The following is an 18,581-nucleotide window of genomic DNA, read 5'->3' as shown; positions in this document are numbered from 1 at the left end:
ATCATTATGAATGGTTTAACCTTTAATAGTTGTTATTTAGTCAGCATCATTATGAATGGTTTAACCTTTAATAGATGTTATTTAGTCAGCATCATTATGAATGGTTTAACCTTTAATAGATGTTATTTAGTCAGCATCATTATGAATGGTTTAACCTTTAATAGATGTTATTTAGTCAGCATCATTATGAATGGTTTAACCTGTAATAGTTGTTATTTATTCAGAATCATTATGAATGGTTTAACCTTTAATAGATGTTATTTAGTCAGCATCATTATGAATGGTTTAACATTTAATAGTTGTTATTTAGTCAGCATCATTATGAATGGTTTAACCTTTAATAGATGTTATTTAGTCAGCATTTTTATGAATGGCTTAACGTTTAATAGTTGTTATTTAGTCAGCATCATTATGAATGGTTTAACCTTTAATAGTTGTTATTTATTCAGCATCATTATGAATGGTTTAACCTTTAATAGTTGTTATTTAGTCAGCATCATTATGAATGGTTTAACATTTAATAGTTGTTATTTAGTCAGCATCATTATGAATGGTTTAACCTTTAATAGATGTTATTTAGTCAGCATCATTATGAATGGTTTAACATTTAATAGTTGTTATTTAGTCAGCATCATTATGAATGGCTTAACGTTTAATAGTTGTTATTTAGTCAGCATCATTATGAATGGTTTAACCTTTAATAGTTGTTATTTATTCAGCATCATTATGAATGGTTTAACCTTTAATAGTTGTTATTTATTCAGCATCATTATGAATGGTTTAACCTTTAATAGTTGTTATTTAGTCAGCATCATTATGAATGGTTTAACCTTTAATAGTTGTTATTTAGTCAGCATCATTATGAATGGCTTAACGTTTAATAGTTGTTATTTAGTCAGCATCATTATGAATGGTTTAACCTTTAATAGATGTTATTTAGTCAGCATCATTATGAATGGTTTAACCTTTAATAGTTGTTATTTAGTCAGCATCATTATGAATGGCTTAACGTTTAATAGTTGTTATTTAGTCAGCATCATTATGAATGGTTGAACCTTTAATAGTTGTTATTTAGTCAGCATCATTATGAATGGTTTAACCTTTAATAGATGTTATTTAGTCAGCATCATTATGAATGGCTTAACGTTTAATAGTTGTTATTTAGTCAGCATCATTATGAATGGTTTAACCTTTAATAGTTGTTATTTAGTCAGCATCATTATGAATGGCTTAACATTTAATAGTTGTTATTTAGTCAGCATCATTATGAATGGTTTAACCTTTAATAGTTGTTATTTAGTCAGCATCATTATGAATGGCTTAACATTTAATAGTTGTTATTTAGTCAGCATCATTATGAATGGTTTAACCTTTAATAGTTGTTATTTAGTCAGCATCATTATGAATGGTTTAACCTTTAATATGTGTTATTTAGTCAGCATCATTATGAATGGTTTAACATTTAATAGTTGTTATTTAGTCAGCATCATTATGAATGGTTTAACCTTTAATAGTTGTTATTTAGTCAGCATTATTATGAATGGTTGAACCTTTAATAGTTGTTATTTAGTCAGCATCATTATGAATGGTTGAACCTTTAATAGTTGTTATTTAGTCAGCATCATTATGAATGGTTGAACCTTTAATAGGTGTTATTTAGTCAGCATCATTATGAATGGTTTAACATTTAATAGTTGTTATTTAGTCAGCATCATTATGAATGGTTTAACCTTTAATAGGTGTTATTTAGTCAGCATCATTATGAATGGTTTAACCTTTAATAGGTGTTATTTAGTCAGCATCATTATGAATGGTTGAACCTTTAATAGGTGTTATTTAGTCAGCATCATTATGAATGGTTTAACATTTAATAGTTGTTATTTAGTCAGCATCATTATGAATGGTTTAACCTTTAATAGTTGTTATTTAGTCAGCATCATTATGAATGGTTTAACCTTTAATAGTTGTTATTTAGTCAGCATCATTATGAATGGTTTAACCTTTAATAGATGTTATTTAGTCAGCATCATTATGAATGGTTTAACCTTTAATAGTTGTTATTTAGTCAGCATCATTATGAATGGTTTAACCTTTAATAGTTGTTATTTAGTCAGCATCATTATGAATGGTTTAACCTTTAATAGTTGTTATTTAGTCAGCATCATTATGAATGGTTTAACCTTTAACAGTTGTTATTTAGTCAGCATCATTATGAATGGTTTAACCTTTAATAGTTGTTATTTAGTCAGCATCATTATGAATGGTTGAACCTTTCTGTTTAATACTAGGTGCTCCAGCCCCTTTTTTTGCCTTTGGACGTTCATAATCTTAATCACTAAAATTACTAAGAAAAAACGTAGTATCTGCTTATAACCTGTATATAAAATTTAAACAATTTTGAACTTCTATGCACATGTCTGTTATTCATAGTTAAAATATGATTGCAGATACATAGAAGCTTTTCAGACAGTTTATCTCATTCCCAGGAAGTGTCCATTTTGACTGTGACAATATGAACTGGATAATCCCTAGGGGACAATGGTTTCATGAGACAGACATCTTTGTTGTTTTTGTACAGGTCATGCTTTGCATCACACCACTGTGTGTCATTATATCTGACACAGTAATACACTGCTGTGTCTTCAGTTAGAATTCTCTGCCCTTCTACAATGACTATGTTGTTGGAATCATCTTTGGAGATGCTGAACCTGCTTTTCAAGGAATCCTTGCAGTTTCCATCTGAGTCACCGATCCATTCCATAGCTTTATCTACAGGATGTCTTATCCAGTTATCCAGTTAATCATAACAATACGATTATCTGTTATTATGCTCAATAAGTACACACATTTATACCTACCAGTAATTCAAACTCTTAATTGGATTAGGCTGATGTACAGGTGAATGTAAATAAGATGTCATCAAGATGATAGATATGTACTGACAAACAGCACATCGCCAGAGGAGTGGTTTAAGCTGCATTGAGCCTGATGAGGAATGGGATGCTTTGAATAGACTAGGAATTTATGCTGGATCCTCAGTTTATTGTCTGTCTTACATCCCATTTCACTCTGCCAGTGAGCGAAGTACTTGATCAGTTTTTGTACAGCGCTGCAGCCTCCTGTGTCACTGTGTATCTGGTACAATAATTCACAGCAGAGTCTTCAGTCTTTAGACTGTTCATCTAGAGATACACCTGTTTTATGCTACTGTCTCTGGAGATGGTGAACCGGCACTGAACAGACTGAGAGTAGAAAGTGCTTCTGCTGTCATAGGTAATAGTTGCAATCCATTACAGTCCTTTCCCAGGAGTCTGTCTGATCCAAGCCATTCTGTAGCCATTTATATCTAAACCAGAGGCTGTACAGGTCAGTTGGTGGGATTCTCCAGGCTTTTTAACCACTGGTCCAGACTCAATCAGCCTCTGACTCTGAACACCTGTTGATAAAAAGAGAGCATTTCAAACGAGAAGAAAAGCTTTTAAGGACACACAACAATCTGTTGAAAGTTGAAAAAAAAGTGATACCTGACAGTCCTATGATCAGTAGCAGTAGCCCTGTTATGTAATCAATGTTAAACATGTTAGACTATGGTCAGTGTCTATCACTCAGTCTAGTAGTCAGAGCTCCTCTTCTCCACTCTGCATTGACTCCTCCTCACAGGGTGGGAAGATCGCAAAGAGATTAAATAGAGAATTCAGAGATAGGGAACAGGTTCATATGTTCTGAATACTTTGTTAAATACTTGTTTATGTAGCACAACAAGAAAGATCGACCAGGCTGGAAAATACGTAATATTTGTATGTAGTTTGAATGTTAGAGGTTGGAGTCTTTTATTGTGTAGTGCTTTGTGATGTTGTTGTATTATTTACAGTAATGATGCTCAGTATTATTCTAGTTTGACACGAAGAGAGGAAGCAGTACACCAGCTAGCCTTTTTGTTAGGGTGTTTTTGTACAGCTGCTTCACCAGCTTCAGTCAGTGTGTCTCTCGACCGCAATAATAAACAGCAGAGTCCTCTGAACTCAGACTCTTGGCTTGTAGAGACGTCCTCAGTCAGGGTGAACAGGCCTGTCAGGGGATGAGTTGTCTGGAGCATCTGTTGAACCAGAGTCAATACACCCAATCTAATACCCCCAATACATGACAATTTAAAACCTGAGAAGGTGACTGATCCATCTCATCAAAGCAAACCCCTGCAAAACAAAAATGTTGACACTCAGTTGATGATCTGGTATTTATATACATTTTTAGTTTAACTATGATACTCAGACATTCTTCAGTCATGTAATGCTTTACTTACTGTGTATGGACATCCATGACAACTAAACTCCAGACAGTCATAAGCTCCATTGTTCTGTATTAGTTAGTACAGGACTTGTAATGTTGTAATGTCAGTCCAAGCTGCTGATAATGAGAAGGCCAGAGCTGAGTGTCTGATTATAAAGGGATGAAGGTAGGGAGACTTTAAATAAACGACCCTAATAGAGACTTAGAGGTAGAGATCTTTGAGAGTTGGTATTATTGGTTCTTGGAACAGCACAGTGTGAGAAAATCTATTGAGCCCCACCGGGAACTGTACTTTACATTATTATTTTACATGAATGACCTTCATTGTACTGTATCCACATTGTTACCTTCTGTTCTTAACTTCTTACATCTACACGTTCCGCTAGCGGAACGTCTGCTCCAATATCCAATGATGGGCGGGGCGCGAAATTCAAACTCCTCTAAATCCGAAAACTTACACTTTTCAAACATATGACTATGTTACAGCTATTTAAAGACAAGACTCTCCTTTATCTAACCAAACTGTCCGATTTCAAAAAGGCTTTACAGCGAAAGCAAAACATTAGATTATGTCAGCAGAGTACCCAGCCAGGAATAATCACACAGCCATTTTTCAAGCTAGCATATCATGTCACATAAACCCAAACCATATCTAAATGCAGCACTAACCTTTGATGATCTTCATCAGATGACACACCTAGGACATTGTGTTATACAATACATGCATGTCTGTTCAATCAAGTTCATATTTATATCAAAAACCAGCTTTTTACATTAGCATGTGACGTTCAGAACTAGCATTCCCACCGAACACTTCCGGTGATTTTACTAAATTACTCACGATAAACGTTCACAAAAAGCATAACAATCATTTTAAGAATTATAGATACAGAACTCCTCTATGCACTCGATATGTCCGATTTTAAAATAGCTTTTCGGATGAAGCACATTTTGCAATAATGTAAGTACATAGCCCGGCGTTACAGGGCTAGCTATTTAGACACCCACCCAGTGTAGCCTTCACCAAAATCACATTTCCTATAAGAAAAATGTTCTTACCTTGCTTGTTCTTCATCAGAATACACTGCCAGGACTTCTACTTCAATAACAAATGTAGGTTTGGTCCCAAATAATCCATCGTTATATCCAAACAGCGACGTTTTGTTCGTGCGTTCTAGACACTATCCCAACGCTAAATCTCGGCCACGAGCATGACGCAAAATATGACAAAAAATTTCGAAATATTCCATTACCGTACTTCGAAGCATGTCAACCGCTGTTTAAAACCAATATTTATGCAATTTATCTCGTAGAGAAGCGATAATATTCCGACCGGGAATCTGCCTGTCTGTAAACTGAGGAAAAAAACAAAAGCCGGGGGCGGGGCGTGTCACGCGCCTAAGGCTTAGTCCATTGACTGACCACTCAGCATTTGCTCTCGTGTGCTTCAGCCAGGGCTTTGAATGACATCATTCCTGTTTTTCCCGGGCTGTGAGACTCCATTGTTGACGTGACAAGTGTCACGTAAGAGCAGAGATCCTTTGTAAACGACAGAGATAATAAAGAAGGGCAAGAAATGTTCAGACAGGGTACTTCCTGAACAGAAGCATCTCAGGTTTTTGCCTGCCATAGGAGTTCTGTTATACTCACAGACACCATTCAAACAGTTTCAGAAACTTTGGAGTGTTTTCTCTCCAAAGCTAATAATTATATGCATATTCCAGTTTCTGGGCAGGACTAATAATCAGATTAAATCGGGTACGTTTTTTATCCAGCCGTGAAATTACTGCCCCCTAGATGTAACAGGTTAATTACATACATTTTAAATCTGATTTCAAGCAAATAAGCCTACCAAAATGCAGTAAATGACCACATAATGGATTTCATCTGCATGAGATTGATAATTTATTTTTATTTATATATTTAACCTTTATACATTTCACTGAATGACGGCATATGTTGGGGGTTATTTGCTGTTGTCATCTGCCTTTGAATGGCTGTAAAGATATTTGTACAGTTATCTTACAAAAGATGACAGGTATATGTTGTGCTTTATGAGTAATTATGTTTATAATTTAGAGTATGAGGTGTCTATTCTTTCCTATAGTGTTTATGGGGCCATAGGACTAACAGAGGGGCATAGGTTAATGGAGATCAGAATCATCTCACAGACTCACAGTGAGATCAGTATTGATCAGTTTTTGTAGGGTGCTGCAGCCTCCTGTGTCACTGTGTCTCTGGCACAATAATACACAGCAGAGTCTTCAGTCTTCAAGCTGTTCATCTGGAGATACACCTGCTGCTTGCTGTTGTCTCTGGAGATGGTGAACCGATCCTGAACAGACTGGGAGTAGTAAGTGCTGCCACCATCACTGCTAATATCGGACACCCACTCCAGTCCTTTCCCAGGAGCCTGTCTTATCCAAGCCATCCAGTAGCTACTGAAAGTAAAACCAGAGGCTGTACAGGTCAGTTTGTGGGATTCCTGAGGCTTTTTAACAACTGGTCCAGACTCAGTTAGTGTCTGACCCTGAACACCTGTGGAAATGAAATACCCAAAACTTTAGAATGCAAACATTCATACACATGAACAGTGATGTCTTAAAACATGTCTATATACCTATTTGTCGCAAATTACTTCTGAAAAATTACTGAAAATGATGGAACATTCATTCTAGTGAACACAGAATATTGTAACTTACTTTTTACAAACACCACCATGAGTATTAAACTCCAGACAGTCCTCATTGTTCAGTGATAGTCAGGTTAGATGCAGTGCTTGCTACCTAATCAATCCACACTGGCTATAATGAGAAGGCCAAGGCTGAGTGTCTGATTATAAAGGGATGAAGGGGAGGGAGACTTTGCATGGACCACCCTCTAGAGGTTTAAATATCCTGACAGGGAGAGATCTTCTGCTCTATTCCTTTATTCTCTCTCCTCCCTGTCCTTCTTTCTTCTCTCTGTAGTTCAGATTTTACTTATGAGACGTGTTGACTATAATGGCTTCAGTATTGTGTGTTGACTACATATAATGGCTTTAGTATTGTGTGTTGACTATATATATATATATAATGGCTTTAGTATGATGTGTTGACTACATATAATGGCTTAGTATTGTGTGTTGACTATATATATATATATATAATGGCTTTAGTATGATGTGTTGACTATATATATATATAATGGCTTTAGTATGATGTGTTGACTATATATAATGGCTTTAGTATTGTGTGTTGACTATATATATATATATAATGGCTTTAGTATGATGTGTTGACTATATATATATATAATGGCTTTAGTATGATGTGTTGACTACATATAATGGCTTTAGTATTGTGTGTTGACTATATATATATATATAATGGCTTTAGTATGATGTGTTGACTACATATAATGGCTTTAGTATTGTGTGTTGACTATATATATATATATAATGGCTTTAGTATGATGTGTTGACTACATATAATGGCTTAGTATTGTGTGTTGACTATATATATATATATAATGGCTTTAGTATGATGTGTTGACTATATATATATATAATGGCTTTAGTATTGTGTGTTGACTATATATATATATAATGGCTTTAGTATGATGTGTTGACTACATATAATGGCTTAGTATTGTGTGTTGACTATATATATATATATAATGGCTTTAGTGTGATGTGTTGACTATATATATATATAATGGCTTTAGTATGATGTGTTGACTATATATAATGGCTTTAGTATTGTGTGTTGACTATATATATATATAATGGCTTTAGTATGATGTGTTGACTATATATATATATAATGGCTTTAGTATGATGTGTTGACTACATATAATGGCTTTAGTATTGTGTGTTGACTATATATATATATATAATGGCTTTAGTATGATGTGTTGACTATATATATATATAATGGCTTTAGTATGATGTGTTGACTATATATAATGGCTTAGTATTGTGTGTTGACTATATATATATATAATGGCTTTAGTATGATGTGTTGACTACATATAATGGCTTTAGTATGATGTGTTGACTATATATAATGGCTTAGTATTGTGTGTTGACTATATATATATATATAATGGCTTTAGTATGATGTGTTGACTATATATAATGGCTTTAGTATGATGTGTTGACTATATTTAATGGCTTTAGTATTGTGTGTTGAAGATCAACACGGGACAAAAGTTCTGCATTTTTACTTCGAGTTTAAATGTCTGTAAAGCTTTCAATGATGTATGCTTTTGGTTAACTTATTTAGGTTAACTTATTCAATTTTAATTTGACAATTTTTGAGACTGAGCATTAGTCTTAATATGTTGATATCTTGGTGTGGAGATACATTTATATTAAGTTGTGTTTGCATCATTCTTCCATGGGTATCTGGGTATTTGTTCAGGTCTGGTGCTGGTTTGTATCACTGTGGAGGGTAGCGAACACAGTAATACACAGCTGTGCCTTCAGGTTGCAGACTCTGCCCTTTTAAAGACACAGAGTTGCTGGAGGCATCTCTTGAAATGCTGAACTTGTTTTTCAGTGCATCATTTTTATAGATCTCCATCATCCCATATATGGGAAATCCACTCCGTTGCGTTCCCTGCAGGCTTTCGAACCCAACCTGTGGCAAAGCTTATGCTGCTATCACTAACAGAATACCCAGAGACCTTACAGGTGATGCTTGGAGACTCTCCAGGCTTTACAACCATTACACTTGGCTGGCTGAGTTCAAGACCACCACAGTACACATCTATGGGAGAAAAAAAACAGAATTAGTTGTATGCCATATACAGTTGTATAGCTCAGTATGACCATTAAGGATATTGTTAAAATAATATTTTCTCAATATACTTTATTGAGCATCAACCCATTCCTTCTCCCAAATCTCGAGAGACTTACAGGAGGCAGCTGCCAGCTCTTCTCTACTTCAACTGACTCTGAGACAGACAGTCCACTTTTATACAATGAGGGGTGGTGTGTTAGCCTCCTTTGCATATATAGTTGGTAAAAAAAGGATAAGACTGTTATAATCTGGGTTGACCTGCGTTATGAACGGGTCAAAATGAAATACAACATTTTGTCAATTTTGTCAACTCTTACTGCAGAGTGGATGATAGACACACTGACTAGACTGAGGAACAGAGACACATCATGCGAAGAGTTCATCATGACATTTACTACAGTGTTTCTACTGATGATAATAGGCCTGACAGGTGGAAACTTTCAGATTTTGAAGAAAACCTTCATTTCTTTACAGTTTATTACTATTATTATTATTATCACTTCCATTGTTATAGTCATCACTGAACATGTCACGCCCTGACCTGAGAGAGCCGTTTTATTTCTCTATTTTTTTAGGTCAGGGTGTGGGGTGGGCATTCTATGTGATGTATTTCTTTGTTTTTTTGGCCGAGTATGGTTTCCAATCAGAGGCAGCTGTCTATCATTGTCTCTGATTGGGATTCATACTTAGGCAGCCTTTTCCTACCTGTGGTTGTGGGTAGTTGTATTCTGTTTAGTTATCTGTACCTGACGGAACTGTTGGCATTTTGTTGTTGTTATTTTTTTCTAGTGTTCTCAGTATCAAATAAATATGATCACTTACCATGCTGCACTTTGGTCCACTCCTTCAACTTCAGACGACAGCCATTACAGAACTACCCAAAAACGGACCAAGCAGCGTGCCCAGGAGGAGCAGGGATCCTGGGCTCGGGAGAAGAGAGAGGGGAGGACGTCCTGGACCTGGGAGGAGGTAATGGCAGGGGACAAGACCCTGCCATGGAAGCAGGTGGAGACGCCGAGAGAGGAACGGCAACGATACGAGGAACTAGCAAGGCAACGACGGAAGCACGAGAGGCAGCCCCCCCAAAAAAAGTTTTTGGGGGGCACACGGGTAGATTGGCAGAGTCAGGGTGGAGACCTGAGCCAACTCCCCGTACTTACTGTGGAGAGCAGGTGAACAGCCAGACACCGTGTTATGCTGTGATGCGCACTATATCTCCAGTACGCATTCATAGCCGGTGCCCGCTGTGCCTGCGCCCCGCATTTGCTGTGCTAGAGTGGGCATTCAGCCAGGACGGATTGTGCCTGCTCAGCGTTCCTGGTCTCCGGTGCGTCTCTTCGGCCCAGAATATCCTGCGCCAGCTCTACGCACGGTGTTGCCAGTACGCCTACACAGCCCCGTTCGTCCTGTGCCAGCGCCCCGCACTTGCTGGGCTAAACTGAGCATCCAGCCAGGACGGGTTGTGCCAGCCCTAAGGTCCAGACCTCCAGTGCGCCTCCACGGCCCAGTATATCCTGTGCCTGCTCTGCGCACCCGGCCTCCAGTGCGTCTCCCCAGTCCGGTGAGACTTGTTCCGGCTCCACGTAAGAAGCCTCCAGTGATGATCCATGGTCCGAAGCCTCCAGTGATAATCCATGGCACGAAGCCTGTGGTGATGATCCATGGCCGGAGCCTGTATTGATGATCCATGGCACGAAGCCTCCAGTGATAATCCATGGCAAGAAGCCTGTAGGAATTATCCATGGCCCGGAGCCTGTAGGGATGATCCATGACACGAAGCCTCCAGTGATAATCCATGGCCCGGAGCCTCCAGTGATGATCCATGGCACAAAACCTCCAGTGATGATCCATGGCGCGGAGCCTGCATTGATGATCCATGGCACGGAGCCTGCAGGGACGGTCCCCAGTCCGGAACCTCCTGAGACGGCCCGAAGTCTGGAACCTCCTGAGACGGCCCAGAGTCCGGAACCTCCTGAGACGGCCCTCAGTCCGGAACCTCCTGAGACGGCCCTCAGTCCGGAACCTCCTGAGATGGCCCGCAGTCCGGAATCTCCTGAGACGGCCAGCAGTCCGGAACCTCCTGAGACGGCCCGCAGTCCGGAACCTCCTGAGACGGCCCGCAGTCCAGAACCTCCTGAGACGGCCCCCAGTCCAGAGTCTTCAGCGGCGGTCCGCAGTCCAGAGTCTTCAGCGGGGGTCCGCAGTCCAGAGTCTTCAGCGGCGGTCCGCAGTCCAGAGTCTTCAGCGGCGGTCCGCAGTCCAGAGTCTTCAGCAACGGCCTGCAGCCCAGAACCTCCAGCAATGATCTACAGTCCGGTTCTTTCGATGACGATCCACGGTCGGGTGAAGCGGGGAGTACGCCCCGAACCGGAGCCGCCTCCTATGCTGGAGGTTAAGCAGTTAGATTAAACAACTCCTTTGTAAGATACATGTTTTAAAATGAAACATGTATGGAAACAGGTGAATTAACACTCCTCAGTTAGCAGCCTCAAGCAAGCTAAAACCCACATGGTAGCAAAAACGAACTTGCAGAAATTGTTTACAAGTTAGAAATGATTTAAACACACTTTGCTGCAGGCCACTATTTACTAGTTAACAACAAATCATGTATCTCATATAACATATATTCACCCCACCCAGTATTGTAATCAAAAATGACCAGAAAGCATGTAGTCCTTGGCTCAGACAGTGTAGCAGTGTGGCCTCAATAGCATCTCATTAGTGTGCAAGATCTTGAGAATCAGCTGTACATGTGATGGAAGAGTGCACTGCACATGTGATTGTCACACCCTGATCTCTTTCTCCTGTCTTTATGATTGTCTCCACCCCCCTCCAGGTGTTGTCCATCTTCCCCATTATCCCCTGTGTATTTATACCTGTGTTTTCTGTCTGTCTGTGCCAGTTCGTCTTGTTTGTTCAAGTCAACCAGCGTTTTGTGTCTCAGCTACTGCTTTTTCCAGTCTCACTTTTCTCGCCCTCCCGGTTTTGACCCTTGCCTGTCCTGACTCCTGTCTATTGCCTGCCCCTGTTGGAACATTAAACTATTGTTTATTTGACATGGTCTGCATCTGGGTCTTCCCTTCATACCTGATAGTGATGGAAGAATGCACTGCGCATGCAGAGGGTTGCAATTCCATTGATAGTTTAAGCAAAATATGTTTAAAACCTAGATTGCCTTATGTGTATCCCACAAAAAAGGTTCACTGTTATAAGCTAACTTATTTTATGAATTTAAGCAAAATTCCCAAAATTCCCGGGCTTAACTTCCCATGGAAAATTTCCAAAAACATTCCGGAAAGTTTCCGACCCTTTGCAACCCTATTTGTGACACTGAACATGTCTTTAACTTCTCTGGGCTACGTGGGACGCTACCGTCCCACCCACGGTACACACTATTCAACAGCCAGTGAAATATCAGGGCGGCAAATTCAAAACAACAAAAATCTCATAATTCAAATTTCTCAAACATACAACTTTTTTACACCATTTTAAAGATACACTTCTCCTTAATCCAAACACATTGTCCGATTTCAAAAAGACTTTACGGCGAAATAATAAAAATTGATTATGTTATGACAGTTCCAACACAAGAAAAACCACACAGTCATTTTCCTAGCAAGGACAGGCGTCACAAAAACCAGAAAACCAGCTAAAATTATGCACTAACCTTTGACAATCTTCATCAGATGACACTCCTAGGACATCATGTTACACAATACATGCATTTTTTGTTTGATCAAGTTGATATTTATATCCAAAAACAGACACTTCCAGGAATCCCAGGTCCACAATAAATGTGGTTTTGTTCGATAAAGTCCATAATTTATGTCCAAATACCTCCTTGTTGTTTGCGCGTTCAGTAAGCTACTCCAAATGTAGGAAGCACGGCCAAAATGTCATGACGAAAAGTCAAAAAAAAGTTATATTTACGTTCATTGAAACATGTCAAACGTTGTATAGCATCAATCTTTAGGGCCTTTTTAACTTAAAACTTAAATAATATTCCAACCGGACGATTCAAATGTCTTGAAAAACGTTTTGGTACACAGCTACCCCTCACGTGAATGCCCGCCAATGAACTCATGTGCTTTCCTGAGTCAACAACTTCCAACTTCCTTTGTTTGCTCTCTGTTCACCATAGATGCCTCAAACAACGTTCTAAAGACTGTTGACATCTAGTGGAAGCCTTAGGAAGTGCAAAATGAACCCTAAGTCACTGTGTGTTAGATAGGCAATCACTTGAAAAAACTACAGCCTCAGATTTCCCACTTCCTGGTTGGATTTTTCTAAGGTTTTTGCCTGCCATATGAGTTCTGTTATACTCACGGACATCATTCAAACAGTTTCAGAAACTTCAGAGTGTTTTCGATCCAAATCTACTAATAATATGCATATTCTAGTTCCTGGGCCCGAGTAGTAGGCCGTTTAATTTGGGTACGTTTTTAATCCGGCCGTGAAAATACTGCCCCCTACCCTAGCGAAGTTAATCTAACCACATTGTCCGATTTCAAAAAGGCTTTACGGCGAAAGCATAACATTTGATTATGTTAGGACATAAACTTCACAAGAAAAACCACACAGCCATTTTCCAAGCAAGGACATGCATCACAAAAACCAAAAATACAGCTAAAATATTCACTAACCTTTGATGATCTTCATCAGATGACACTCCCAGGACTCAATGTTAGACAATACATCTATGTTTTGTTCGATCAAGTTCATATTTATATCCAAAAACAGCATTTTACATTGGCGCATGATGTTCAGAAAATGTTTGCCTCCCAAAACCTCCGGTGAATGTGCACATTAATTTACAGAAATACTCATCATAAACGTTGACAAAATATATAACAATTATTTAAAGAATTATAGATATACAACTCCTTAATGCAACCGCTGTGTCAGATTTTAAAATAGCTTTTCGGCGAAAGCACATTTTTCAATATTCTGAGTACATAGCTCAACCATCAAAGCAAGCTATACAGCTACCCGGCAAGTCATGGCATCAATAAAACTCTAAATTAGTTTTATAAATCTTTCCTAACCTTTGCTGATCTTCGGCGGAATGCACTCTCAGGATTTCCACTTCCACAAGAAATGTTCATTTGTTCGATAAAGTCCATAATTTATGTCCAAATACCTCTGTTTTGTTGGCGCGTCCAGAACACTATTCCAAAGGCACGATGCGGGAGCGCAAATAAATAGACGAAAAGCTCAAAATGTTCCATTACCGTTTGTAGAAACATGTCAAACGATGTTTACAATCAATTCTTAGGGTGTTTTTAACAATAAAAGTCGATAATATTCCAACCGGACTTCATTCCAGAAGGATAAGAACGAACGGTGCGCTCGCAGGCTCGCGCATCAACAAGTTCTTTGTCTTCAGACAGGCCACTCATTGACTGAGCTACTATTTTCTGCCCAGTAACAGGAGAAGGATGAAAATAGTTTCTAAAGGCTGTTGACAGCCAATGGAAGCCCTAGGAAGTGCAACGTGACCCCATAGTTTCGATAGGGATTCAAAAGAACTACAATTCTCAGATTTCCCACTTCCTGATTGGATTTTTCTCAGGTTTTTGGCTGCCATATGAGTTCTGTTATACTCACAGACATCATTCAAACAGTTTTAGAAACTTCAGAGTGTTTTCTATCCAAATCTACTAATAATATGTATATCCTACCTTCTGAGTCTGAGTAGGAGGCAGTTTAATTTGGGCATGTTTTTCATCCGAACGTGAAAATACTGCACCCTATCCTTAACAGGTTTTAATAACCCTTATATGCTACCCAAAAGTATGTTCATTTTTATATTTGCTAATGTAATACCTCTGAATTGCATACATTTGAAATCTGATTTAATTCAAATAAGCGTACCTATTTGAAAGGCATTACAAAATAAATGGTTTGAGCTGCTTGACATTGATGATACTTTTACTGAATGACCACATGTATTATTGATACTGTTGGTTATTTGACATTGTTAACTAACTTTGAATGGCATCAGGTGTATTTCCAGATGCTGTTTATTATTGATGCACGTCAAGACACAGTGACACAGGAGGCTGCAGTGTTGTAATAAAAACTGATCAAGCACTTCTCTTAGAAAAAAAGGGTTCCAAAAGGGTTATTTGGCTGTCCCCATAGGATAACCCTTTTGGAACCTTTTTTTCGAAGAGTGTAAGAGAAATTGATCAAGCACTTATCTTACAATGCTGCAGCCGCCTCGTTCGCTGTGTCTTGATGTGCATCAATAATAAACAGCATCTGGAGATACACCTGCTGCTTGCTATTGTCTATGGAGATGGTGAACTGACCCTGAGCTGACTAGGGGTAGTAGAACTACTACCACTGCTAATATCAGAAACCCATTTCAGTCCTTTCCCAGGAGCCTGTCTTATTCAAGCTGCAGAAATGTCAACACAACATTGCATAGACCTCCCTCAAGAGGCTTGATTAGCGACTGATACTGATACAGATGTAGGATCTTAATTTGACCCAGTTTTCTACATCCTGAAAATTATCCTGCAGACACAGGAAATGTGGATTATAATTAATGGACATTTAAATCGAATCTGACATTTTGAAGTGGAAATGAAAAACTTTAGAAACCTTTTTAAACCTTTAATACACTACAGTTTGGCATGAAAATTCTCAGCATTCTTCTCTCTGTTATTTTCAGATTTTTCATGTGGGATGTTCAGACTATAAATGTTTTTTTTTCTTTTATACAATCAAGAACAGAACAGAAACAAGAAAATGTGCCTATGTGGGACAATACAATTAGTATTCCCTCTTGGAAGTCTATTGTGGAATTTCCCAAGGATCTATAATTAGTTAATTACTGTTTTTAGTTTAATTTTGTTTGCTGATCACATTAATATAATTCTGTCCGATAAAGATGTTCAAAACAGAATAGCTAATATGAAGTCTGAGTTGCATTAAATGTACTTCTGTGTTAATGTAAATAGTGTGCTTTTCACTGTTCATAATGTATGTGGATGTTTTATGTGGATAACATTGATATCAGTGGACAGTGTTTCCACTACTGTTGCAGTGTGTGTGTGTTTAAAAAACCGATGCGCCTCATTTCCTCTCATAGTGGGTTCAGTGTTGATCAGTTTTTGTACGGCGCTGCAGCCTCCTGTGTCACTGTGTCTCTGGCACAATAATAAACAGCAGAGTCTTCAGTCTTCAGGCTTTTCACCTCTAAGTATAGCTGGTTTTTAGAGTTGTCTTTGGTGATGGTGAACTGGCCCTGGAGGGACTGGGCAAATATAGTGCCAGTGCCAGTGTCAATACGCCCAATCCACTCCAGTCCTTTCCCTGGTTTCTGATGGATCCAGTGCATGTAGTAGCTACCCATGGAGAATCCAGACACAGCACAGGACAGTGTTACTGACTCTCCAGGTCTCTTCACCACTGGCTCAGAGGAGGTGAGTGACTGTCCCTGAACAACTAAAAGAACAGACAGAGTTTAGATTACTGTGACCCTCCGGCCAAGTAGTACAGCTTCTGTCCTCTCTCCTACACTGGAATGAAATAACTCCAGTTAACTCACCTGTGATGAGAGCCAGGAGGAACACACATTCTAGAATTCTCATTGCGGGGGACTTCTAAGTTTCTGTAAAAGGAGGAGCAAAGACTGGGAGTGTTTGTCTTGGCTGAGGGAGATGGTCTGTGGAGGGCAGTTATATCAGACTACTGAAATGGGAGGAGACCTTTGGTATACATGAACAGACACACATTTGCATCTCCCATGTATTATTATTTTGGATCCTTGAAAAGCACTAAACTCAGCAAAAAAATAAATGTCCTTTTTTCAGGACCCTGTCTTTCAAAGATAATTCGTAAAAATCCCAATCGCTTCACAGATCTTCATTGTAAAGGGTGTTAACACAATTTCCCATGCTTGTTCAATGAATCATAAACAATTAATGAACATGCACCTGTGGAATGGTCATTAAGACACTAACAGCTTATAGACGGTAGGCAATTAAGGTCACAGTTATGAAAACTTAGGACACTAAAGAGGCCTTTCTACTGTTCCCAACCCACTCTGGTATAATGCCCTCAGGTTGGATCCATGATACGCCATAGAGGTTGGTGCTATCACTCAGAGGATACCCAGAAACCTTACAGGTGATTACCAAAGACTCTCCAGAATGTATAACCATTGAACTTGGCTGGGTGAGCTCCAGACCACAGTGTATACCTGTTAAGAAACATCATCATATCAAACAATTTCAGAAGTTGTGCTATTTTAAAGCTATGTAAGCATGAATTACATAATATATTCCTTTAAACAGGTTATAAGTCTGTTAATTAAACACCCAAATCCTGAGAGACGGCAGCAGCTGAGAGTCAGGGAACATGGTTTGTGTTGAAGCTGAACTGGTGGGAGTTTATATACTTTACTCTCCAGGACTCAGAGAGAGATACAGGATTCACATAGAGAGAATGTTTTATATAAGGCAGAGGGAGTGAGATGAAAGAGTTAAACATTTAGAACGTTATGTGTCATTTGCATAAGAAGGCAGGTACATTGTGATAATTTTATATTTAACTAGGAATGTCAGTTAAGAACAAATTCTTATTCACAATGAATAAGAATTTGGCCAATTGTGCACCGCACTATGGGACAATCACGGCCGGATTGTGATACAGCTTGGAATCAAACCAGGCTCTGTAGTGACACCTCTAGCACTGAGATGCAGTTCCTTAGACCGCTACGCCACTCGGGAGCCGATAGCAATTAGGAATTTCAGAAAACCCTCTGTGAACCATATTGACTTTTCACGCTTCACTTATGGGATGGGACAATAGTATGTTTAGAAAAACAGCCACAGGACTATTTTTAGAAATCCAAATATGTTAGCCTTATCAACAAAAAAATGGTGTATTCATCAGTGTTAAATTAACTATGGGAGTGTTGAATTTATGACCATGGAGTGTGCCATTTCGAGTCAAATCGTTTAGAAATCAACACCACAAGTTTTAAACTGAAAAAACATATGTCCAACTTGCTGTGTATTTGTTGAATAGTAGTATGTATGATGTTTTTGAACAGGTGAGCTGTTGCACTGTGCCTCCAGTTTTTGCACAATAATACACAGCTGTGTCCTCAGCCTGCAGACTGGTGATGTCTAAGTACAGTACATTACTATTGTCTCTGGAGATGGTGAATCTGCTCTTAAAAGAGGCTCCAGATTTGATGGATCCACCACCCCAGATGATCCCAATCCACTCCAGTGTTTTCCCTGGCTGATGTCGTATCCAAGCTGTACCATGGTCCGTCAGGGCATAGCCAGAGACTTGACAAGATAGTTTCACTGAATCTCCAGGAGGTTTGAGTTGAGCAGGGGAGGAGGTCAGACTAATGCTGTGTATATCTGAAGGAGATGGGAGTGTAGAGAAAGAGAGATGAGAGGAATTCAACAAAAACGGTCACAATAGCAACAAAACTGACTAACACAATGGCAAAACAACTGACTAACACATTGTTTGGTGTCC

At 38.8% G+C, this 18,581-nt stretch overlaps 2 gene segments (V, D, J or C); both read right to left on the bottom strand.

Moving 5' to 3' along the window:
* Positions 1-6,466: 6,466 nt before the first annotated feature.
* On the bottom strand, positions 6,467-7,100 carry LOC115171606 (Ig heavy chain V region 914-like). The segment is given in 2 exon segments: positions 6,467-6,825; positions 6,990-7,100. Coding segments are annotated over 2 exon segments (390 nt in total).
* Positions 7,101-16,174: 9,074 nt separating this feature from the next.
* On the bottom strand, positions 16,175-16,813 carry LOC115171608 (Ig heavy chain V region 914-like). The segment is given in 2 exon segments: positions 16,175-16,526; positions 16,630-16,813. Coding segments are annotated over 2 exon segments (384 nt in total).
* Between the last annotated feature and the right edge of the window lie 1,768 nt (positions 16,814-18,581).

Source organism: Salmo trutta, chromosome 32 (genome assembly GCF_901001165.1).
Source record: "Salmo trutta chromosome 32, fSalTru1.1, whole genome shotgun sequence".
NCBI classification, from domain to species: domain Eukaryota; kingdom Metazoa; phylum Chordata; class Actinopteri; order Salmoniformes; family Salmonidae; genus Salmo; species Salmo trutta.
This window is presented reverse-complemented; position numbering and strand designations above follow the sequence as displayed.